Source organism: Tasmannia lanceolata, unplaced genomic scaffold (assembly GCF_043159265.1).
Source record: "Tasmannia lanceolata isolate RefF3 unplaced genomic scaffold, GAP_Taslan_0.1 ptg000003l, whole genome shotgun sequence".
NCBI classification, from domain to species: Eukaryota; Viridiplantae; Streptophyta; class Magnoliopsida; order Canellales; family Winteraceae; genus Tasmannia; species Tasmannia lanceolata.
Genome location: NW_027518680.1, coordinates 57434628 through 57460999, shown reverse-complemented (window position 1 = coordinate 57460999; position 26372 = coordinate 57434628). Strand labels below are relative to the sequence as shown.

Sequence of the window (26372 nt, the reverse complement as noted above, 5' to 3'; positions counted from 1 at the left end):
TCTATAGGATGATCCTGACCTCGGATCTATAGAAATTTCAATATGTGCAGCCTGTACAGGGGGTTTGGATTTTTGGAGCACACCCTATTTAAGTTGTGGCTCAATAAATGAACGGTTCGGATCATCCTATCAAGTGGGCTCCACTATGCTTTGAAAATTACTTGACTTACACCCACACAGCATATAAATTCTCAGTAGATAATTCTTTCCTTAACTTATAATAATCAATAGAGTTTGACAGTAGATCGTGTTAATTAAGTTCATTAAATTTCATTTATGTGATGTTTTGGTTTGTTAGGAGTGGTTGCACTGAGGATTGAGGATTGAGGTTGAGAGCATTTAAGTTGATGTCTACCTTTTTTAAGATATAGTAGTAATGAAATGATATAAAAGGAAAAGAAGTTGCAGCCTTGTTCTTATATATGTTTTACAAAATTCATGGTTGCCACACATGGCCAATGTGTTTGCTTCTTTTGAGTGAAATGAATGACATTCTCCATATTTACACGCATTTACTAGTTTCAACATTCAACCCAACTAATCTCACTACAACAAGATACAAACCTAATGAAAGAAACAACATTTATCATTGATAATAGAAACCAAGAACCATCACACACAAGTTTGTGAATTGTGACATATTTCAGTTCTACCATATCATGGAACTAGGGTTGAGAGGACATTCACAACCATGATTTTTTTTTATTCATGATAAATTAGGTTCTTCAAGTGGTGAGAGATGGGTAGTGCAGTGGGAGGGAGAAATTTGACAGGGCACGAATGAGTAGAGGGTGAAAAGATTTCGTCCCTGCTTGATGGGTGGGTCTTGCAGTCAAGCTCCCTTCTGCCTTTGCACTCGAGGGCCAATCTCCGTCCGGTCCGAGAAAACCTTTGCACGCCTACGTTACCTTTTGGGAGGCCTACGCCCCATAGAAACTGTCTACCTGAGACTATCCCTTGGCCCGTAGGTCCTAACACAAGGTTAGAATTCTAGCTAAAACCAAAGAAAAAGTCTATCAACTTTTTCGTAGAGTTTTTTTTCCTTGTTTTTAAGGCTTTTCTTAACCCCCTCCTCACTCAGTTTCCTCTCATATCTATCTCTCTCCCAGCCTCCCTCACCATTCCTGGAAAAAAAATTCATGGTAGCCACACCTGCCCTTATAGGAAGCGAGAAGCTGGTAAAAAAAAATCTATATGCATCGTTTGGATACAAGGCTTTTATAATCTAGGATTGTAAAATCCTCAATTTTACAAGCTAAAACCTTCCATTTTCAAGATCGTAGTATCTAGGTTTTAGGTTCTAAAATAAAGGATTTTACAATCCTGGATTATTAAATCCATGTATCCAAACAGCCCAATAATTAGTTTTAAGTCATTTTTCTGTAAGGCATGTTTGGTAACCACGAAAAATTATTCCATTGATTATATATATATTAGTGGGCCCAGTTGTGACTTGTGAGGGATGAGTGAAGGGGGAGAGACTTGAGAGGGGAATATCACTGCCCTTTTTCATGGTTGCCAAACATGCCTTATGAAGTATTAACTTCGTAAATGGTAAATATTTTCAAAAAATATAAAGAATTTGCATTGTGAAGGTTGTATTTATATTAATGTCTTATATTGCTATCACACCCTAGGGGCCGTTTGGATACAAGGATTTTATAATCTAGGATTGTAAAATCTTGGATTTTAATTACAAGCTAAAACCTGGATTTGATTTTAATTACAAGCTAAAACCTGGATTTTATAAGCAAAAATCTGGATTGTACATTTTCAAGGGTATAAAATCCGGGTCTTAGACAGATTTTGGCTTGTAAAATCCAGGATTTTACAATCCGGATTATTAAATCCATGTATCCAAATGACCCCTTAGGCACATTGAATTGGGTAATTCGAACTGTTATTCCTAATTGCTTAATGACAAGCCAACACTACCAAATCTACTATTTCCCAGCATTTGATGAGTATTAACAAATGAAAATGAATCTATAATTATGCTAATAAAATAAATGGTTTGAGATTAAACACTTCTCCTTTTTCATTGCGATAGAATATGAATGAAGCTCATATGCTTTTTTTCATTTCATTAGATAACCTATATATGGTTGGGGTCATAGTTAGCAAAACTTCATTTTAAATTAGAAAAAATGGATTTTGTAGGTTCGCCATTTTTTGAAAATGACAAAATTTTAAACATATTAAATGCATTTTTTTTTTCATTTTTTAATCCTTTTTAACTACATTTTTCTGAGCCAATATAGCATTGAGCTCAAATTTTCCCATCTCTCGTTTTTTTTTTTTTTTTTTTGCCGCATTTCGCTAACTATTGTTGGCATAGAGTCAAATAAAAAACAATATTATTTAGAATTTTACCTTTATTGTAATTCTGTTTTTTTACACGGCATGCAAGAGAGTTGGATAATCTTATTGTCGAGAGCAATTCCCTCAATGTTATCAGATGGTTGGATGGTAGGTTTATTTATCTTTGGAGATTTTCAAAGTTTATTGATGAGATCTCGGACCGTGTGGAGGGACACTAACACTAGGTACTCTTCATCCACGTCAGGAGGTCGGCTAGTGGAAAGGTAAATCGTTTAGCCTCTGAAGAGCTAACCAGAGCGACTCTTGAGGTTTTTTATTTTCTCCCACCTTGATCGGGGTTTTTGTCCTTCTATCATCTCCCCCTCTTCTATATTGTAGTGTTTGTTTCCCATCTCTGTCTCGGTCATGGTTTTTTTTTTTCTCATTAATGAAGTTAAACCATTTAAAAAAAAAAAAAAAATCTAATGTAATTCTAGAAAGTTGTAAATCCTTCCAATATTCCATCTTTTGACCTAGATATTGGAGGGATAATCTTATACTTATTTTCTATCTCCCTAATTACTTTTGGCTTATTGCTATATAAAATTGCACGACATCCACATGGCGCAATGCCCATGTGGTTGCAGAAGGGATTAGCATGGTGATAGTATGAACAATCACATTGCCATCCAAAACGAGCCAAGATCTTAATTGGATTAACTTAATGGCTGAGCAATGCAAGGATTCCGATAGATCAATCTTAGCCCACAACTCCTGGTTTAGGAGATATCGTGTGTGATTTGCAATCCAATGCTTTTGTAGATTAAGGATCTCTTTAGACCGTGTGGAGGGCATTTAGTCCAGTTTCAGCATGTCCGTCGATCGGCTAATAGCGAGGCGGATTGGTTAGCCAGAGGATGGGGTGATCCAGGTCTCTCTAGAGATTTTTATTTTCTTCCCCCGTGAGCTTTACTATGTTGATTTCTTCCTTGTATTTACGAATAATGGTTATTATATTTTTTAAAATGACATGCTTAATGGCTTCAAAAGAAGCTTTAGTATCCCATTTACAAATTTTAATTTCAAATGTTCTTAATAGCAAATAAGAATAGATTTTGATGGCATCCAAAGAGGCCCTAAAAATTCATTTCCTTGTCATGCAAGGGGATTTCCAAAATTATTAAAAAAACATATGGGATTTGTTGCATTTTTTTTAAAAAAAGTTTGAGAGGTGGTTGTTGCAATATAGAAGGTTCACAGGGACTTAACTCTTAAAATCATCTTCAAAATAAGTTTGGACATGTGACTCATGCAAAGCATCTAAAGAAAAGAAACTACATATTTGTATTTAAATTATCTTTCCACTCTTTATTTAATCCTAAAGTATACTATTAGAGGATAGAGTTGCTGCGCTCGAGCACAGAAATAGGGTGGGGCCACATTTTGGGTGGGATCCAAAGCATTCATTTGATGGGCTCTTTTATGGGTCGGGTGTCCACCAAAAATCAGCTTCATTGAATCACCTTAGGGTGTCTATTTGTGGGGCCAAAAATGGACAGATTACAGTAATCTGTCCATTTTTGGCCCCACAAATGGACACCCATTGGTGATCCAATGGAGCTGATTTTTGGTAGGCCACCCATCTATGATGGGGCCTTCCAAATGAAAGGTTAGGATCACCCCCCAGTGGCCCCACCCCACTGTTTCTGTGCTCGAGCGCAGCAACCCTTTTCTCATACTATTATAATACATAGCCAAAATGCCATTCTCTATTAGGAAAAGAAAAGCATATGTTAGGTAAATTTACCCAAGGTATTGCAATTCAGCGTTTTAGTCACCACCAAACACCCATCCTATGTCAAAGTGGGGTAAGGATTTGGTGACCCAAATCATTTCTTTGATAGGCCCCACATTGGATAGGCAATATTTTGTACAGTTGCCTTCTTAGTCTCTGAATCGTCCATTTTACAAATCACAACTTCAACGGTTAAGATCATTCGATGGGAAGGTTTTGGGGACATGGACTCTTCCCAAATTGGATATGCAATCTGATCATCGAACAAGTAATCCTAAACTACACTATACTTTTCTTTCAAAGTTATAGGAATAGCGGACAAAGGATGTTAGCTACTGTGGGCCATTTAGATGATCCAAACCGTTCACCAAGTGGGCCTTGTTGTGGATGGGCCATGACCCAAAATTTCACTCATCGAGCGGACGGAAGCCTCCGATTTCTGCGATGTATGAGGTGTACACTATGTGTGGTCCCTAGAGAATTAGACATCTTAATATGGGCACCCATCACATGTGGGGCTCGCTTTAGTTGAGGGTCCATTATTTTGGGGCCCAACAGTAGGATGTAAGAGGTGTATTGGGTGTGAGTCTCATAATAGGTCATTGGAAGGCTTTATATGGGCACCCATCAGATGCGGAGCCCACTTTAGTTGAGGAGGGTCCATCATTTTGAAGCCCTAGTAGGATGTACAAAGGTATACCATGTGTGGGTCCTACAATAGGTATTTGGAAATCTTCCTATGGTCGTCTGACATGAGAGGCCCGCTTTAGATTGAGGGTCTAAGACACCCATATGAAATCTTTCAACCACTTATATATTGTGGCAAAATTGGCCGAACCGAACCGGAACCGAGCCTAAACCGAACCGAAAATTCGGTTTCGGTTTGGTTAAACCAAACCGATTCAAATTTCGATTTGATTCGGTTTGGAGATCAAACCGAACCAAAACCGAATATTTCCAATTATTTTGGTGGCAAAATTGGCGGAACCGAACCGAAACCGAACCGAAAATTCAGTTTTGGTTCGGTTTTGGTTTGGTAAAACCAAACCGATTCAAATTTCGTTTCGGTTCGGTTTGGGGGTCGAACCGAACCGAAACCAAACCATTGCCACCCCTAACTTCATGCATCTCATGTCGGGGCCCACATTTTTAAAACCATGGTTATAGCATGTCGGGGCCCACATGAAAGGACGATCGAAACTGTTCATTTGTTAGGTCACAAAGTAAATAGCTGCACCCCATAAATCATCTCCGTAGGATGATCCTAACCCTCCTCTGATCTATAGAGGTTTCTATAATGGGCAATCCCATTGTAGATTGGAGGGTTTGGATCATCCTATGGAGATGATTTACAAGATGCGGGCCTATTTAGTACATTGTGGTCCAACAAATGAAAAGTTTGGATCTTACTATAAAGTGGGCCCAACACTTTTTTGAAAAAATAAAAAGGGGAGTGATAAATCGACTCCCCATGTGTCTTTCTCTCTCCTCTTAGGGGGAGTCGATTTATCACTCCCCCTTTTTTTTTTAATCTACGGCTTATCTACAGTGTGACCAACACATCAATGGTTTAGATCATCCAGTTATGTGGGCCTACTATACTTTTTGCTGCTAGTACAATCACCAAATAACAAACCACGGCCTCTCTCTATGGTGGGACTGAGAGGACCTTTGAAAAAGTGGCCCCGCCTTGACGTTTAAATTACGATCAAACCTAATATGTGTAATAGAGACCGTTGATCGTGTAGACCATCATGAACCGACCCAATTGTCCTAGATCCATCCTGAAAGGCAATCTAACGGATAAAATTAAGGCCTACAAAAAACCATGATCTATCATCAAACCGTAAATAATACTGATGGATCTAAGACCTAAGATCATCCGATCAAGTTAAAGTCGACAAAAATGGGCTTGACTTGTGATCTTCAATCAAATCAACGGATAAGATCATGTCCATGTCACACATATTGGTCCAGAAAGTGGTACTTAGCAAATACCCTAACAACCACCTTGTCTTTAGCATTTTCCATTTCTAAACAATGACCAAATAATTTGGGGACTAATTTCCACAGTACCCCATTCGTTGATAATGGCACTACTCACCTTGTTTTCTAATGACACAGTGCTCTCTATAGCTAGACATCATAATACAAAAGGCACGACTTTCAAGAGAAGATTTAAAAAAGGGAAGTGATATATCTGCCCCTTTGTTTCACTTAAGACAGCCCCCTCTGGTGTATTTTATGACATTCTTTTACACTAGAAGGAGCTGTCCCAAGTAAAAAAGGGTTTGAATATATCAATTCCCCTTAAAAAAAGTTAGTACAAAAAGTGGGCCACGAGCACCGAAAGAACACTCCCTCCTCTCATTTCAAATTTCTTTGATCACATGAAAACTGTCTTTGGTCTATGCTTTTTCATTTTTCTCTTCACAAAGTCTCATTTTCTTCTAAGCACTACACTTTGAAAATAAGTTCATTTCTCACACAAACAATGTCTTCCACCCTCACCACCATCTTCTCCTTCTTAACCCTAATAATCCATGCACTCTCTGCAAGCACAAATGAACTCCCCACGTGCCATGACACGTGCGGATCAATCCCCATAAAGTACCCTTTTGGCACCGGATTCGGTTGCGGAAACCCTAATTTCACTAGGTACGTAAAATGCCTCGCCGGAACTCTCCAACTCTCGACGGATTCCGGCACGTACGTCATATCCTCTATAGACTACACGCGTGCCACCATTGTTGTAACGGACCCTCTCATGTCCACATGCAATTCCATGCAAAATTCGGGCAGTTTCGGCCTCGGCCCGAATTCCCCATTCGAGACAACCCCCGAAGACACATTTGTCCTACTCGGGTGTTCGACTTCGTCTCCCGTGTATGACACAAACCAGGCCTTGTGTGACACTGGGGCTTCACATGTGTGTAGAGGAATGTACTCATGTAAAGGGGTTACGGGTATTGGGTTGGAGCCCAACGGACCCATCTCTACTTGTTGTGTGTATGGTGCGATAGGGTTCGGATCCGGGTATGTTGTGGATCTTCCGAAGCTCCAATGCTCATCTTATACGAGCATATATGGGTTTGGGGAGGATGAGGGGGATCCGAATAAGTGGAAGTATGGGGTTTTGTTGGGGTTTAATGATTCTTATCACACAGATGCGTGTAAGGAATGTGAAGTGAGCGCCGGCACGTGTGGGTTCGCGGGCTTGGGTGAGTCATTTGTGTGCGTTTGTCGAAACGGGGTTAACACCACTTCTACTTGCTATGGACAAGGTACGCTCATGACCCCCATGCTTGTTAATTTGACATTATGGGCCAAGTTGGATACAAGGATTTTATAACAAACCCTGGATTTTACAAGCTAAAACCCGGATTTTATAAGTTAAAACCTGGATTTTGTATGCTAAAACCTGCATTGTACATTTTCAGGATTGCAAAATCCAGGTTTTAGCATACAAAATCCAAGTTTTAGCTTTACAGTCGTGGATTGTAAAATCCACGTATTCAAATGGCCCCTATAGCTACAAAGTTTGGATTCAAGAATAGAGAAAAATAATCAAAATGGGGGGTGTTGTTCAAAAGAATTTCCAGAAACCTGGATTTTGTTGAATTGTTCTAGATTTTTTTAAAGTTTGAAACAGAGCATCAGGAGTTCAGTATCTTTTCCAAAAAAATAGTTGGAGAATTTTGTAACTAAGCGGATATAAAACTCATGACCCGTTCGTGGGGTGTGAAACCCCTCAAATTCAAACTTAGGAAAGTGTAAAAAAAAAAAAAAATGGGAGTGCCATTATGAAATGAAGGAATACATAATATTAAAATATCTCCCTCTCCCTCGCTGTCTCCCTCTCTCTCTCTCTCTCTCATGGTGTTTTTTCTATGGTAGGGTATGCATGGAGCAGCTCATGGAGGCAAGCTCTAGACAAGAGGAGTGGTATCCTAGGTACATCAAGCAATCAAAATCCCTCTCTTTTCACTTTTATAATCTCATGTCTTACCTTTTTTCCCAATGGAAATAATATCCACACCCCCTTGTTTGGATAATGAAAGGAGTGCTGATATCATTTCCCTTTCCTAAAAGTCCTACTTCACACACTAAAAAGATCATGGTGGGTCAAGAAAATCTTTGAAAGTTGAACTGCTTTTGGTTGCAACATGGGTGGGGATTAGCTCAAATTAGAATTCAGTCAAGATAACTCAATATTCAACTTTAAAAAGGTCACCAATTCTTCTTTTTCTCTTGTGTGTTTGGTTCCACTAAAGCCTGGATGGCCAGGGGTTTGGCTTGGCATTTGGGTGCACAACAGCAAAACCCCTTGTTTAGTTGCCAATACAACATTGACATCCTAGGAGACTCCCAGGCATGTCTCCTGGCTTATAATTGAATGTGTGGTGATGTGTCACCACCCTTGTCGGCTCCCTATGATATCCAAGCCAATATCCACAAAAAAGAAGAAGAAAGAAAGTGAAATTTTGCTTGGATTTCTTGGGAATGATGCTTTTTCTGTCTCTCTCATACCTTCCTCTCTCTTCTCTCTCTCTATATATACTAGTAATGACACCTCCTACACTACTCTACGAGGTTGACAGCCAAACACGACCACTATTCTCCGAGGTAAGTTCCAAGCAAATTCAATGCTTGTCTCCTCCCTGTTGACTACTTATTCCACAACTCTCCCGAGTCTATGCCGTGCAACCAACAGATTAGTGGTTATAGTAAGATGGAGTTGTTTTCTACATGGATTTTCACTTATGCCAATCAAAAATATATTTTTTTTGAGACAGCAATAAAAAGATATATTAAAAAGAACCGAGATGGTCCTTTAAAGTTACAAACAGAAAAACAGGCAAAAACTCAAGGCGGGAGATCATCAAACCACTCCAAACTAGACCTAAATACACCTCCTCTAGCTAGAGAATCTGCTTCATAATTAGCAGTCCTCCTTACATGCTTAAAAACTATGGAAGAGCCATGGACCAGATCTCCAATCTCCTCAAAAAAATGAAGAAATCTTCACGGGAGTACTGCCAAACCCGGAAGCCAGCGAACAACATTGGAGGAATTCCCTTCCACTATAACCTTGTCGTACAAAGCATCATCCATATGCTTGATCCCGCAATAAGCCGCTCTCACCTCTGCCTCATTTGAGTCAGCAACTCCAATGGGACCCAAATACGCCCAAAGAACTCCCCCCCCCCCCCCCCCCCAGAGAATTTCTGCATAAACCCTCAACCCCTGCATCTCCAGGGTTACCAAGAAACGAACCATCAAAATTTAATTTTAACATCCCAACTTGGGGGGGGGGGAGGGGGGGGGGAGGGGGGGGGGGTTGCCAAGGTTGAGAAATACTAATTTTGCTAACCCCTTCCTTGCAAATAATTTGCCAACCTTCCCAAAGATCATAAGCGGAAACAAAATGAAACAGAGGTAAACTTTTAGCCCAAGAAATAACAGCAGCAATAATCTTGATGAACAGCCAATAAGAAGATTTTGCCTCCCCATCGAACACTCGAGAGTTCCTTTCTTTCTAAATAACCTACCAAGTAGCCAAAAGACACATTTTCCACAACACCTTACCCTTCCTTTTTCAAGGACACCACTCCCAGCTCTTAATTAAATCTGAGATAGATCTAGGGAGAACCTAGCACTTATGCCAATCAAATTATATTGATTTATATTGAAAATCACAAGATTCTGCCTTCTTTCTTCTATGAGTTCTTATTCTCCATCATTGTTTTGGCTGCATTTGGATTGACGGAATTAGGAATCGGAATCGGCATCCTATTCCGATCTCTTATAAAACAAAATGGAAAAGACAAAATAAAAAATTTAATTCAGAAAAAACTCCAGTAAAAGTTTCATTCCGACCGATAAAGAATTAGAATACCACCTATTTTTTTAAATGATTCAACATTATTACTGACACAAAACCAAGACGAGGATGTCAAGGGTGTGAAACTACTGGTTACCCCAAAAGCTTAAGCCGTTGGAGAAGGTGTTATTTAATCTTTTTTACTTTAGCACTCCCCCTCACGTGTGGCCCCTCTCTTTTAGGGTTGGCCTACACATGGCACATGTGGCCCCTCTTTTGGGTTTGGCCATTGCATGTGGAGTTTTACTATCAAGGAGGTTTGAACTCAGGACATTTGCTCCGATACCATGTGAAACTACCGGTTACTCCAAAAGCTTAAGCTGTTAGAGAAGGTGTTATTTAATCTTTTATACTTTAACATGGGAAGATAGAAAAATACAGTAAATGTGAGGGATAGAGGTACAGAAGCCCATGTCAAGGGCGTAGAATACCACTTCTTGGGTAGGAAACAGATTCCGACAATTTCCACTCTTGATCCTCTCATTTTTTTTTCAACCAAAGGCCAGAATAATAGGATTCAAACACCAGAATTAGAATAGAATTCCAATTCTAGCGTTTGATGTCATCAATCCAATCACACCCTCTGAGTGATTTTTCATAAATGTTAGAGGAATTGTGCTCACTAAGGAGCCATTTGGATATCAATATTTTAAAATCTTAAATTTCTTTAAAATCCTGGATAGGAGACGAGAGAAGAAGGATCCCACCTGTCATTTTCTGATTTCTCGCCCCTGTTTTCGTCGAGCGAGAAAGTAGGGTATCATCTCGTGTTTCCAAGTTTTAGAAATTTGTGGATGGGGGAGAGATTTCTAAAGCCTATATTTCTTACTAAAAATCCAGGATAATGCATTGTAAAATCCAGAATTTTAGACTGCTTTCAAACTAAAACCTAGATTCTAAAATCCACACATCCAAACAGCCAGAGCCTTGGGGTTTTCTTCAGGCTTCATTACTTTCGATGTAGAATGGATGTAAAACAAATTTTACACCCATTTTCCACATAAAAATTGATGTAAAATTTGTTTTACGCTCATTTTACGTTAAAAGAAGAGATGTAGAAATATTAAGCCTAGTTTCATGAACTTAATGAGTATGATTAGCATGACAACTAAGCTTCATCTAAAATAATCTCATTGCTCTACCATTGCCAGGGATCATCCTCTTGTGGGTTTGGCTCTTCAGATAAAGGAAAGCTTCATGAAGGTGCCGCAAAATTCGTGGAAGAAATCAAGAACTTTGAACCCATTAGGCTTAATTAATCGAGGTTAATTTGCATTATTCTTGCCTATGATAGAAAATTCAGATATTAAAGATCTTGTATAAGTTTTGCAGATGGGGGGGGGGGGGGGGGTGGGTGGGTGGGTATCGGTAAAAGTTTGTAACAAGATTAATGAGTGATTAATAGCTTATTATTTGTTCATTTAATATCTGGATTGTAATTTTCTCTTTGTTTTGTCATGATAGATTTCTCTTTGGTGACTGTATTCAATTTGCCATCAATTACTTCACATTGTGAGGCAGATTTGCTAAATTTGCATACTCTATTTGCCAATTCTTGAAGTTTATATGGGATGATGATGTAATTATAAGTGTTTATATATAAAGAAAGAGGAATTCTAGACTGAAGGGAGCCCTCGCAAAAAAGAGGTGAAAGAGCTCTCCCCACCATCATGTTTGAAGTTTCAGCAGTTATTAATGCATGATGGTGATGTGTAGCCAATAAGAGAGCGCTTTCACCTCTTTTTTGCAGGGGCTCCCTTCAGTTTAGACTTCCTCGGAAAGAAAACATAACATTGGGCAACTGCTCAATTAACAAAGTTTACTCAAAATTGAATTAGTTAATTCGAGCAAATAATGAATTATCAATCAATTTGATTAGCTCACATAGAAAATTATGGAGAATAGATTAGGGTTTAATTTTAGTAGTGCAACCAGGCCTGATTGACTCCTATGATATATTTTCTAATTTGCTAGGCAATTTTGCGGAAAGCCATTTCGCGGCTTGAGACACAGCGGGTGAGGCTCATTTTTAGCAGATTTTGTCTTATTCATTTAATGGGATTTGCTATGCAATTTCGTGGAAAGCCATTTCGCAGCTGGCTTTTGTACGTTAGAACCGCCACCTCAGATGAATTAAATGATTAAGACAAAACCTGCCAAAAATTTAAGCTGTGTAGCTGTTCTCACCTGCAAAATCCAGCGCGAAATGGCTTTCGGTGAAATTGCCTAGCAAGTCCCTCATTTAATTTATCTCAGGTGGGCGGGAAACAAAATTTACGCCCATTTTTCAACTTAAAAATTGGTGTAAAATTTGCGCCCATTTTATGTCAAAAGAAACAGAGCTTTTAATAGGGGTGCAACTCGGGTCGGCTTCGAGTTGAGTTTTCACGAGCCAGGTTGAGTTTGGGTCGGGTTCGGGTTGAGGGTTTGGGCAACCCGACCTGAGTGAATCCCGACATTTTTTTATGAAAAATTTATTTTATAAGCTTAAAAACTCAGGTCGTGTTGGGTCGGGTTGAACCTCGTCGGGTTAGTAACTGGGTCGGGTCAGGTTTGGGGTGGAAAAATGGGTTCCTCAGTCGGGTCGAGGCCAACCCGAGTTGCACCCCTAGCTTTTAATGAAATTAGATTGATCAGGCTTGGGCTTAGTTGTTGCACCCCATTGTCATGTTGGGCTTAATTACCAAACCCATTTGCTTAGTTAGGAATCCTTTTTTTGGCCTATTGAAGTTGCTAGACTGGGCCCACTCATACCATACACCTAGGTCTCTTGATACAAAACCTTGACTTTGTAGAATGGAACAAATTCTGGGTTGTCGTTTATCCATTGTTTGGTTGCTCTAAGAAAGTAAGAATATGAGTCTCATTCCCCACCCCATACAGTGGAGTTGTCCTCAACATTGAATGCCGACCCTATCCAAGGATAAAATAAACCCCGGCTTGTTATTCCCATGGATAACAATCCCTATAGTGGCATCAGCAACGTCAGAATTAGATGAGCAAAAGTAGGTAGGTTTCTTTCAAGGAAAATGTTATCCGCACTACTGTATTTTGATGAGGGCACTCCTGACTTTATTACTTTATTAAAAGTACAGTATGGCCCACACCATAGGATGATCCAAACCGTCCATTTGATGCGCCACAGCCTAAATAGATTGTGGCCCAAAAATTATTTACATAGGTTGATCCTAACCCTTCGATCTACAGAGGGTTAGGATCAACCCTCTAACTTTCAGATCGGAGGGTTAGGATCAACCTATGGAAATGATTTTTGGGGCACAACCTATTCACTTATTCAGGCTGTGACCTATCTAATGGACGGTTTCGATCATCCTATGGTGCGGGCCATACCTTACTTTTAATAAAGTGAACTCATAACACCAGATCTTTACATCCTAACCATTGGATTGTGGGGCCCACTTTACTACGACTAGTCTTTGACTCTTTTCCGATGTTATTTTGGTCAATTCCTTTGCCTTGGTTGGTGGGGGGGTTGGTGATTTGTTAAATCATTTGATTTAGCAATATAAATTCGCACCCTCTGCAGGATAATTCGCACCCCCTTCATTTGTCTGATTTTTCCCAATAGATCCCACGAACTAGGTTTCAGGCTTTTAATTCCAGGGATTTCGTCATTCATATCTTGAATTCAAAACCTAAATTACATTCTCTGCTCTTTGTTACTCTTAAACCCTAGGTTTTTGTAATTCTATAAATCTTTATCTTCCTCTAATCTTAGTTTTTTGTTTAATTTCATTCTCTCTGAATATATCTTTTGTTTGGATTCAGAACATTTAATGGCAGGGCTGATGAGCGCGCGAATTAATCCAATTCATATCGCTTCTAATCGCCATTACTCAAATCTCTCTCCTTTAATCTCTCCTTGTTTAACAAAAAACCCTAATAAACTTTCTTTTGGAATCATTAAACCGCACGAACCTCTTTTAGTAATGGCAGCCTCTCCGAAATCCCCAAATACTACTTCTCCTACTCGCTTCGACAACACTCTCCCTACCAAAGGTTCTTCTTCTTCTTCTTCTCCTTTTTTGAATTGCTTTCTCTTTTTGAATCTTCTTCTTCTAAAGGACCGTTTGGATCTATGGATTTTATGATTCAGGATTGTAATCTAAAACCTCGATTTTTTTAAGCTGAAACCTGGATTTTATAAGCTAATAGCTGAATTTTACAATCTTGAAAATGTACAATTCGTATTTTAGCTTATAAAATCCAGGATTTAGCTTGTTAAACCTAGATTTGATAAGCTAAAACCTGGATTTTATAAGCTAATGACTTAATTTTACAATCGTAAAAATGTACGATGCAGATTTTAGCTTATAAAATCCAGGTTTTAGCTTGTAAAATCAAGGATTTATCTTGTAAAACCTGGATTGTACAAGCTAAAAACTGAATTTTTCAAAAAAATAAAAATAAAAATGTGCGATCCAGATTTTAGCTTCTAAAATTGAGGATGTAGCTTGTAAAGCCTAGATTTTATAAGCTAAAATTGAATTTTACAATCCTGAAAATGTACAATCCAGATTTTAGCAAAGTTTCAAAAATGAAAATGAAAATTCAATCCAGATTTTAGCTTATAAATTGCAGGATATAGCTTCTAAAATCGAGGATTTAGCTTGTAAAACCTAGACTTTATAACTTAAAACCTGGATTTTATAAGCTAAAAACTAGATTTTACAATCCAGATTTTAGCGTATAAAATCCAGGATTTAGCTTGTAAAATCCAGGATTTACCTTATAAAATTCAGGATTTTACAATCCTGGATTTTAAAGTCCTTGTATCCAAACGGCCTCTAAATGTCTGATTCTTACTTGCTTGTAGAGGTTCTCCAGATCTGGAAAAATGCCGATGCGGTTTGTTTTGATGTGGATAGCACTGTGTGTTTGGACGAAGGAATCGATGAACTCGCAGAATTTTGTGGAGCTGGAAAAGCAGTTGCAGAGTGGACAGCAAGGTTAACCCATGCTCTCTTTCTAGTACTATCATGTTGAGTTGTTACCCATTTTAGGAATGCTCATTTTAGTTCTTCTCTATGTTGGGTTTGTAGGGCGATGAGTGGATCGGTGCCTTTCGAGGATGCTCTCGCTGCGAGGCTCTCTTTGTTTAATCCTTCTCTGTCCCAAGTCAATGATTTTCTTCACAAGAGGCCACCCAGGTGTTTGTGCACTTCTCCTAGCAAATTAATTAGTACACATTCCTTTCTTTATTGTTGTTCTTTATTTGCATAAGAACTTGAAAAGCTAAATATGTGTATGGGGGATCTGAAGTGTACTAGTTTGTGCACAATTCATGCCAGCTAGTGGGTTTCTAAATTTTATCTCATACACCCACACACACACTATTGATATCAGCACGACCGTGTTTTGATAATGGGGTGAACCCGCCTTGTCTTACACTTTTTAATTGGCTGCTTAGAGCTTTTTGGGAATTTTAATAGTAATAGCCTTTGACAGCTGGTGAAACAATAAAAAACAAGGTGAGTTCACCCACCCAACCACCCACCTGGTATATACTTGATCAAGTCCTAGCCCTTCATTTAAACTTTTAGAGTTTAACTAACCCAGAAGTCACCTTGAAAACCTCGAAATACTATTTACTTTTTACAATGATAAGCCCATTTGAAAACCATTTAGAACAACGTAAGTAAAATTTTTATAATAACTAAAATACCTTTAGTCTAAAAACCAATGTAAAATCCAACTAAGTAGGACCCTAAAACTTAAATAACTCTCTCACTAATCAAAACATTTTTAATTGATAGAGCCTGCATTTACACATCAATTGAGTTGCTAATAAGAATAAAAATGGCCTGTGTGTCCTTTTTTTTTAATGGCAAAGATGATTCATTAAAAGAGGTAGGGGCAGACCGAAAACAACTTGGGTAGAAACAGTGAGGAAAGACTTGAGGGCTAGGAACATAATAGAGAACATGACCTTGGATAGGAGAGAATGGAAGAAAATGATCCATGTAGACGAACCCAACTAGTGTCAGATTAGACTTAGTCAATTTGAGCCGGGTAGATCTTTTCACCTTCTTCATGAAATTTTTCTAAAGGATTCATTAGCCGACCCCAACTAGTTTGGGACAAAGGCTTAGTTGACTTGAGTTGAGTTAAAGATGATTCATTAAGAATGGAAGAGACCGAGATGGTCTATACAAAGAATATTGCATATACCAAGAAAGAGAGAAAGAGAAAAATCCTTGCTTTCTACCGAGAGAAAGAAGGAAGAAAAACAAGGATGAAGGTCAAAGGGGCAGAAAATCAATTAAATGGCCTGTGTCTTCTTCCTTTCTTTTCCTTCTTTCATTGAATTTGCCCCTGGATGATCGATGATCTTGCATCATACACTTCCAAATGTATGAAACTCAACTTGAGTCTGTGCTAACTCCCTCTATCTGTCATCAGTCTCATCAGAATCCCTTCCAGTGGATTAAGTACCTTGAATAGAGAGATGTTCTAATTTCACATGCCTCATATTCACCATTTTAGAATCCTTTGGTCATGAATTATTTTGAATTTGTTTTTCATAAGATAGTTTTCTGTAGAATAACTTGGAAACAAGTGCCATGCAGTTGTCATCTTGTCATCTTTTACTATACGTTCGTCCTCCAATGTTTTAATCTTGTCTTCATAGTTCAACTTGTCTCAATCTTCTGGGGACCTTTTTAGCGGAGTAATCATCGTCAACAAGCTCTTCATACAATTCCAATCCATTTATCTTCTCTCTAACCACATACTTCAAATCTTTAGATTTTTTCTCTTCATCTGAAAACAAGCTATCTTAAATCTCCTATTGAATTAGAATTTAGTCCCATCTCCCATGTTTATTATATTTACAGTCTTGTTTGTTTACTTTAAACCCCTATTTGGCCATAATCCCTTTGTTTTTGTTTTTCAATCTTCAATGATTTGTTTTTTCAATCAGAGATTGCATCACTCCATTCCATTAGGCATCATCATATATAAGTTCATGTTTACTTGCTTTAGGTTCTTTCTTTACAAGGAATTAGAACTTGCTCTAATTCCAAGTTGATGTAGGGTAAAAGTGGAAGCAACATAAAGTCAGAAACTATAAGCAAATATCCATTTTATTTGGTTTTCCAACACAATAAGTCATTATAACATTGAACAATATATACACACGAAATTTAAAACAAAAACAAAAACACTTGTATTTGATTGTAAAGAATCTGAGGTAAATCAAGAATGCTAAGTAGAAATAAGGATATAACAGTCTAGAATGCTAACTAGAAAGAGGGAATTAACAACATTTTTATGTTATATCTTGTAGAATCATTCCAAAAGGATTTGTGGCATCACGCACAACAAGATCTTGAGTCTGACACACAAATCGAGAAAGCAATATAAAGAGAAAAAAAACTGTTATTTGAATGTGAAGAAACTGAGGTAACAAGAATGCTAAGTGGAAATAAGGAAATCTTCAAGAAGGATTTGTAGCATCAGCCACAACATGATCTTGAGTATGAGACACAAATCAAGAAAATTGTTATTCAATAGCAAAATCTCTCCAAAAGACATCAAAGAACACATACATTACATTTGTGTGTGTGTGTGTGTGTGTGTGTGTGTGTGTGTGTGTGTGTGTGTGTGTGAGAGAGAGAGAGAGAGAGAGAGAGATGATCACACACACCCTAGAGACATTGTATTACCATGCGTCCTAGTGTGAGATGATCACACACACCCTAGAGACATTGTATTACCATGCGTCCTAGTGTGAGATGATCACACACACCCTAGAGACATTGTATTACCATGCATCCTAGTGTGTATTGTACATATGAGGCTGACCATGATTGATAAAAGCCATTTAATTAGTAGACCTAACCTTAGATAGTTTAATGCCCAAAAGTAAATATGATTGGGTGATCCTAAGTATCCTATCAAGATCCATTAAAAAAGAACATACAAAATATGTATGTACAACAGTCTAGATTCAATGCCCAATAAAGGCACTTAAGACTTAGTTAAAATGGTTGAATTTTGGGTTATAGACAACTAAGATGGAACTTATTCATCTCAATTAAGTTGTGCTCTATGTGTAAGATAGGGAGGCAGGAGAGCTTATTTGGATGAGTGAGATTAATTTATAGTGCAAGCATTGTGCCAACTTGCGTACAAGATTGTTATATGGATTTGAGACAAGTAAAATCCTCCTAATAAGTCCTTTCGTACAAGCTATTTAAGGTCTATTGGCTTTCTTGCTAAGCCTCGCTTATGCACCAAGAAAGATCTTCAATAAAAAAGCTTGATTCAGCTCCTCCCTCGCTGAACGCTGCCAGAGATCCTCTTCCTGCATGGTGGAACTTGAATACTTATTGTCAGTTTCATCAGAACTCAAGACACCTGACAGACCGATGCTGAAACCAGAAAAATTCAAGTTCAGGACTAGCATGGGCAAAATAACAGTGGAAGATTCAGCGCCCCCCCCCCCAAACAGGAAATGCTATGGACCCCAACGAGAAAATGGGAGTCTTATAGGATCCACTCCCATGTTATGCCCCAGTTGCCACTCGATATGCGCGAGAAGTGCTAGCTCATCCATCGTCATATATATAAGAGAGAGAGAGAGAGAGACACCTGCGTGCGCCCGCCCGCTGCATGCACACACACACAACCCTACTATATACGTACTTTAATCCTAGCCCTTTATCTAAACTTTGAAAGAGGCATAACTTAACCCAAAAGACACCTCCAAATCCCAAATACGATTCACGTTTTATAGTGATAGCCTCATAAAAGGCCACTTAAAACAACTCAACTAAAACTTTTAGTATGCCTTAAACTATTCTAGTCCAAAAATTAACTTACAAACCAACTTAATAGAACCCTGTACTTAAATAATTCTCTCCTTACCATAAACATCAATTGAATGGCACACATGTACAAGTCATTTAAAATAATAAACTACTTGGCCTTTGTGTCTCCTCTCTTTCTTTCTTTTCTTCTTTTGTTTGACTTTGTAAATGGTTAATCAATGCTCCTGTATCTCATCTTCTTCAACAAATGCTTATTAACTCCTGGAGAAGTTAATTCCTACCTAGCTTTTTATGGTTAGGCACAAAAATGCTTTTATATCATTTGGACCTCAGATTCCTAGCTAAGTGGAATTCTTCATACATGACCTAAGTCTATTTCAATTCTGTTTGAACTACTTTGAGCAAATAAAAGCATCATGATCCAACCCGAAAAAATCACGGGTCAGGTTCGGGTTTCGGGTTGACCCGACCCACATCAAAACCCGAAATTTTAAAAAAAAAAATTTTACCATTTTTCTGTTTTGTTTTTTCAGAACATAAAAACCTAAAGGGAAAGATATCACCATAACCGGGTCAACCCGGTCCGAACTGGAAAATCAGGTTTGGGTTGGGTTCGGGTTAAGATATTAAATTTCCAGGTTGGGTCGGGTTAGCCTTCATCTGGTTGAGAGTCGGGTCGGGTTCGGGTTGACGGTTTAGAGTTTCGGGTTGGGTTTGGGTTGGCTTCAACCCGACCCGAGTTGCACGCCTACTAGCTAAGTGGAATCCTTCAATGAGACTTGGTCTGAGTTTCGGTGTTTCCTATCCTCTATACTACCTCGTGCAAATAGAAGCATCTTTTTCGTATAAACCTTCGGTAAAAAAAAATTTAAATAGTGCCTCTTCATAATTGCTTGCACTTCCTGTTTGAAGTTATGATGTGTGTGTTCTATTGACGGCTTACCCATTGACTCATATCTGATATGAACTTAATTTAGGTTGCTGCTTTTCAATATGTAGGATTTCTCCAGGCATAGCTGAGTTGATCATGGAGCTAAAGGCTAAGAAAAGCGATGTATACCTGATTTCTGGAGGTTTTCGTCAAATGATCAAAGTATGCTTCTGAACATTTAAATGCAATTCTTCTTTTTTCTCTTGTACTTTATTTAATTGTAAGCATTGGTCAGAACTATTAACTCTTTTATTAGCAATTTTATCATTCCTGATAAGAAACCCTCTTTTAGGGGCAGTCTTTAGTCCTTGCCTCACAGCCCTCACCTTGAAACGGTGGTACCCAAAGAAACCCTCTTAAAGCAAGGGATCTGGTGGAGCTCATCACCAACTCCCAACTAATGAGGTCAACCACACCATCCATATCAAACTGCACCTCATAAAATGTGCTTGAATTTTTCACAATCTAGATGTCCTGAGGGAAAGATAGTGAAGAAAGTAACCATGGGTAGAGAAACCGAACACTGTTGTTTCTAGTCTCATAAGCATAAAAATCCAACACGTAAATCAAACAAAACTTGTTCCTAGATAGTAATCCTGTGTCAAACTGTTTGGCACGGATCTGCAAATATGCATGATAAATAATAGGTGCACTGGTGCTTCTCTAGACCTCAATTCATTTTTCCCACCACAAGAATAAATAAATAATATGAACCAAATAAAATCACCGGAATCCAATTCAGAAGTCAAACTATATACCCAACCAAAAGTCAAACTATACCCAACCAAAAGATCACTAAATGTTCAAGCCTACCCACCAATGGGATGGCTTAAACTGAATTTTGACGGCAGCTCCTTTGGTAATCCTGGAAGGGCAGGGATCGGAGGAGTAATCAGAGATTCATCTGGGACAATTATCAGGACATACTCAGGACCGTGTGGGACATGCAACTATAATGAAGCTGAGGTCAAGGCCCTACTCTTTGGCCTGCGATGGGTGTGTGAACATGATCAGGGTCCACTTATAGTGGAAGGAGACTCATCAAATGTAGTGGCTTGGGCTACTGAAACAGCTAAGGGCCCTTGGCGATTACAGGAGACTGTCGCGGAAATTTTGGATTTGATGCGGGTCCTCAACCCAACCCTTGAACACCGCAAGCAATCAGCAAATGAGATGGCGGACACTCTGGCTAAGGCGGGAGCAAATCGGGAGGATTTTGACGTTACTTCATATTTGTAATTAATGCAGCCTATTAAGGCAGGGTAATGGTAAACAGGATTCTTGTAACACCTCAGATCTATCTGGGGAACCTCTATAATGTTTGTAACAGCAGGCTGGGACTACTGGTCCCAAATGCTTTTTCAACATTAATGAAATCTGTCATCTTTAAAAAAAAAAGATCACTAAATATACCCAAGCCAAGGAGTAAAATCTTGTCTGTGTTTCCATAATCTAGTCTGTATAAGTGTTGACCTATTTATCAATGAAGATATCCAGAAGTTGGAGCTTCCTTAGTTTCCACACTTATCGTACATATTATATTTTCTCCTTTGATTGCCTTAACGAGAGGGTCAACTTGGTTAGCAAATGCTAGATATCTAACCCGATCGTTAGCTATCATCCTTGTCGCTGGTTGATCTGCCGGCATAGTAGATTTTGACCAAGGGCTTGAAACTTATGGGTTGATTGGGTCAGGGAACTACTCAAGGACCTTACTATTAGGGAACTATGAAACTGAATTGGATACTTAACAAGGTGCTGGATCAGCGGACACTAATCCTATGGCAAGATCACTAATTGGTAGCCATGAGAACAGGTCTAGTGGATTTCCACCAACAGTGAGCAACGAGGAGCAAAAGAGGCTAGGTTCATTTGTTAATATCCAGTTGAGATAAGAGATTCTAAAGTTGATTAAGGAGTGATCGGTACAATGGTTTCAGATGCAACATTTATTAGACAATACTTGAAACATGTTTAACCGATCTTTGGCATAGGAATCTCTTCTCCTCATGTAGATATAATGCTATTTCTGAATGTTGGAAGGTTTTTCTTATGATCAGTTCTCAACCGACATTTTGGTAGGTTGCACATCCCCATTATAAAGCTGAACCAAAGAAAGAACCCATGAAGTGAAGGAACGGGCACTCCTCTTTGAATGGTGAGGTGATTCCCTTTGGGGCTTTAACCTAGTTCCTCCTTAAGAGAATAACTTGTGTCTACCAAATGTTCCATTTCATTTTTGTTTTTCTTTCCTAATCTACCATGGTGATGTTGTTTATATTCTTACGTGGTTGATAGAATTTATAGATTTCTTTAACTTAGCTTAATGGAAAAGAGAAGTAGTAGAGGTGTTCTGAATGAAAGAAACTTTTGAGAGATACATGTGGATTTCAAAACTCAGAAGATCTACCTTTAAGGGAAAAAAACACTACGAAGGGGAAGAGGTAGTTGAGATTAAATAGGGTGTAGTCTTAAGGATTTAATAGATATGATTTAGCCAAAACTTTGAATTCAATATTGGCACATGTTTCGACCACCGTCGACATGCCTTTTGACTCATAAACGTACTGCTAGAAGTATCGAGGGTTAATGTGCCTGTCAAGTGTGAAATATTGTCTTGTTATTAAATACTATTTTAACTTTTTTTTATTATTATCTCTTTTTCAGTAATATTTGTTGTTATCCACCCCCACTTCCAAAAAAAAAAAACTCAAAAAAACCTTAGCAAATTCTTCTAATATTATATTCATTATATTATGTTGGTCTTTCTTTTCCCCGCTTCATAGACTGAAGATAACTAAATTAGATTGGTAAATGCACCACCGTTTGATTATCTCATGTTTGTTTTAGATGTTTAGTTGCTTATTCTTCTTATTTCTTAGTTTGTTCAATGTATGCCACATTTATCTTGTTGCAAATTATGATTATTAATCAGTAATCTTATATATGTGTATGGGAGTCTTCGCATTTCTGAAATTTTAGGTTTGTGTGTGTGTGTGTGTGTGTGTTGGACAAGAAAAAAAAAAAACTTGGGTAGAGACAGTGAGGAAAGACTTGAGGGCTAGGAACATAAGAGTGAACATGACCTTGGATAGGAGAGAATGGAAGAAAACGATCCATGTAGACAAACCCAACTAGTGTCAGGATTAGACTTAGTCAATTTGAGCCGGGTAGATCCTTTCACCTTCTTCATGAAAATTTTCTAAAGGATTCATTAGCCGACCCCAAGTAGTTTGGGACAAAGGCTTAGTTGAGTTGAGTTGAGTTGAGTTGTGTATTGGCAACTCATGTGAATCTGTCCATAGATCATAGTTTAATAGCGATGATAGATAGGTAGATATTAAATGATGTGTATATAACAATTATGCCCTTAGAATGGAGATATTATTTGCACAACAATATCAAACATTTACTCACTAGACTAAAAGGGATGGAGTCGTAACATAGATTAGCATTTTGGTCAAAATGGACCTATTAACCAAAAGCAGGAAAAATAAAAGTGGCCAGCGATGTTATGGTTGTCTGTTTTGGTAGTGTAAAAAGTAGCTCGTAGCTTGTGCCTTCATAGTATCAATCAGTGTTCCTACAGATCAATTCGCAGTGGAATTTCCTTCATGGAAACCCACTCATTCAGAATTGCTCCACGTGATGGAAATGCATTTATTTCATTTTGAAATTTTAATTTAATTATTATTTGTTTGAAAATCTCTTCAATACTATTAACTAGGGCAATTTTTCATGAAGCCTGTTGCATTACAACTTGGAATTCCTCCTGAAAACATTTTTGCAAATCGACTACTGTTTGGAACCTCTGGGGAGTTCCTTGGGTTTGACATCAATGAGCCTACTTCCAGGAGTGGCGGGAAAGCTACTGCTGTTCGAAATATAAGAGAGGTAAGTTCTTAAGAGTTATTTATGGTGGCATCTGCCCATGGTATTTATGATACAGAGGATCATTTCTGGCAATTAACGGTTTGAGTATATTGGATTCATAGGTGCATAAATACAAGGCATTAGTCATGATTGGAGATGGTGCAACTGATCTTGAGGTAATGGAATTGTTTTAAATCCGTAGCTTAATAATTCTCTATGGCTGCTTTTGGTATTGACACCCTGGATGTCCTTTTGGTAGTAGTAGTTATCTATATTGCATTTCATTTCTCTGTTTGTTACATTTTACATGTATAGACAAGAGATGTCCAATTTTCCATATGGCATTACTCTAGACCTTGGTAACTTGGACACAGGCACATGCTGGTATAACACAAGGTATTGGGCATGACAGCCCCTGAAAATCTGACATGTCACTTCACCTGTATATTTACGTACATTGATATAAATATTCAAAATATGCACATATCAGACTGGTCAAAATCTTATACATGTCATGACACAAATACACATTAGGCAATATACCCCTACTTTTCAGTAACTCCAAAAACACCAGAAAAATGAAAAAGCATAATAAATTGCAGTAAATGTTAAAACAATTTATAACATATTGATATCTATTTGTGTATGTTTATGGTAATACATTTGACTTTTGCCTATTAAACAGTATACATAATTGCTTACTTTGTCTTTCTCTATGTTATATATCTTACATAATTGCTTATTTTGTCTTTATCTATGTTATATAAATTGACATATTATTAGTTCATTGTGCTGTATGACACCTGTGATGCATACAGACTTAGATGTAATGCACCAATGTTGAGACTAGTTATAAACGAAGTCCAAGTAATACAAGTTTCATAGACACCGCAAGACTAGATACAACTCTGACTACAAATTTAAGGATTTCAAAGTTTTTAAATTATTACCACCACCCAACCCCACCTCTAACCCCTTCCCTTCGTCCTTCCTTCCCCCACTCCACCCCCATCCCTATCCCTCCCATATGTGGAAAATGTTGAAAGGAACGAAAAAAATGGTTTTATTCGATGAGTTTCCACCCATTTGCGTATTGTCATACTGATCAATGAAGAACTTTTGTCATCCAAAACAAATGAAATTCGTGTTTGTATTTGCCTATTGGGCAATACAAGCATTTTATGATTCAGGGTGAATTTTCATATAGCTTTGGCCAAATCCGTTACATACTAGTATCAAACAATACTTTATCCCTGATTCTATGTGATACTGTTGAAGGTATATTGTTGTATTAGTTTGTGTAATTATAACATATAAAAGATGTCGTAAATAGAAATTCATAAAAAACTGTGATACTGTTTGACAGTAAGATTATTTTTTCAATTTCTGCACAATTTCCATTGCGGAATCCCTAGCTGCTGCGACACTCAACCTCTTTTATGCACCTAGCTTGCACTCTTGTTCCTTAGATTATTTTTTCAATTTCTGCTCAATTTCCATTGCGGAATCGCTGCAACACTCAACCTCTTTTTATGCACGTAGTTTGCACTCTTGTTCCAACGGTAAAAGCATGTTTCTTCCACTCAAGTATCCTATATGCATCCAAGTATCAACCGTGATGTTAGATAATATGATCCATGAATGGATATGGGTGTATTGCTTGATCTTATGATTTAAGTATTTTCTTGAAGAAGTAGGGTTTGTGTATCCTGCTAGAGACCAATGAGATTATTTTGCCGTAATCAATTTTGTTCCAATAGTCCAATCAAATTGGGGCACATTGAAACCAAATGCCTCTCCAAGTATGTTCTTGGGAAAGGTAAAACCAAATATCTTCTTATGTATATTACATAATGAGGAGATGCTTACAGATTCTCTCACTAGAATTTGTGAGATCTTTGGGCCAAGTGGGAGTTATTGGAATTCGGAAATGAATTGAGGTTGAAGTTGAAATTCTGACACTGTACAGTATGATTCTATTCATGTAGGAGTATTATGTATGTAAATGTGGTTGTTTGGAAGTGAAATTTAGGCACAAAAATAATAAAATGAAATGAAATTTAGGCACAAAACAATATGATTATATTCATGTATGAGAATAACTAATTAATTGGTTATTTTGGAAAGGTGGACCCTGGGCCTTAAAATCTTTTTGATTTATTGAATTTCAGGCTCGGCAACCTGGCGGTGCCGACTTGTTTATTTGTTATGGGGGAGTTCAACTCCGAGAGGCTGTGGCTGCTAAAGCTGATTGGTTAGTTTTCCATTTCCAAGATCTGATAAATTCCTTGGAATAGCTTGTGTTCTTGCATTATTCCTTTATCCATCTCTCATTTTCTTCTTCTTTTTCTTATTTTTCATTGTTGTATTGGGCTGCAAGGAGTTCCAAACTTCTGTAATTGCATTGATGCCATCTCCTTGGGAAAATATGAAATTATTTTTAGTGTTGAATAAAAGTTAGCTTTAATTCATTTTTAAGGTACATGATTTTTCAATATCTGAACTTTGGGGCTATGAAAGCTAAATAAGAAAGTTATTTCTATTGCTTGAGCAAGACTTCCTAGTATTTCCTTATGAATGATATCTTTAACTATCTAATACTAGCATAGTTTATAGCTATTACTTGTATTTCACACTTCACGACACGGAGCCCACATTGATAGATGATCTAGACCATTCATTTGTTGGTCCGACAATATCTTCTGTTTCATCCAAGCAGGATCAGAAGTATCCGCCTTGTTGTGGGTTATCAACCAACCCTTAGTACAGAAATGGGTTCATGAGGTGACCCAG

The 26372-nt window shown here is 38.0% G+C and overlaps 1 protein-coding gene and 1 long non-coding RNA gene across 3 annotated transcripts in view; both read left to right on the top strand.

Moving 5' to 3' along the window:
- Positions 1 to 6503: 6503 nt before the first annotated feature.
- LOC143863608 (uncharacterized) lies at positions 6504 to 11317 on the top strand. The gene is made up of 3 exons (XR_013240911.1): positions 6504 to 7380; positions 7994 to 8050; positions 11132 to 11317. It is a non-coding gene; the product is annotated as an uncharacterized LOC143863608 (long non-coding RNA).
- Positions 11318 to 13520: 2203 nt separating this feature from the next.
- Positions 13521 to 26372, top strand: part of LOC143856503 (phosphoserine phosphatase, chloroplastic-like) — a 30177-nt gene continuing 17325 nt past the window's right edge. The window contains exons 1-8 of one of the 2 annotated variants that reach the window (XM_077366744.1): positions 13527 to 13677; positions 13770 to 14000; positions 14818 to 14950; positions 15044 to 15151; positions 19775 to 19868; positions 23451 to 23600; positions 23702 to 23755; positions 25751 to 25833. In XM_077366744.1, coding sequence (XP_077222859.1) covers positions 13778 to 14000; positions 14818 to 14950; positions 15044 to 15151; positions 19775 to 19868; positions 23451 to 23600; positions 23702 to 23755; positions 25751 to 25833 — 845 coding nt within the window. In that variant the 5' untranslated portion in view covers positions 13527 to 13677; positions 13770 to 13777. Of the gene's footprint in view, positions 14001 to 14817; positions 14951 to 15043; positions 15152 to 19774; positions 19869 to 23450; positions 23601 to 23701; positions 23756 to 25750; positions 26058 to 26372 lie in introns of those variants that run through there. The other variant, XM_077366750.1, reaches the window with a different exon arrangement.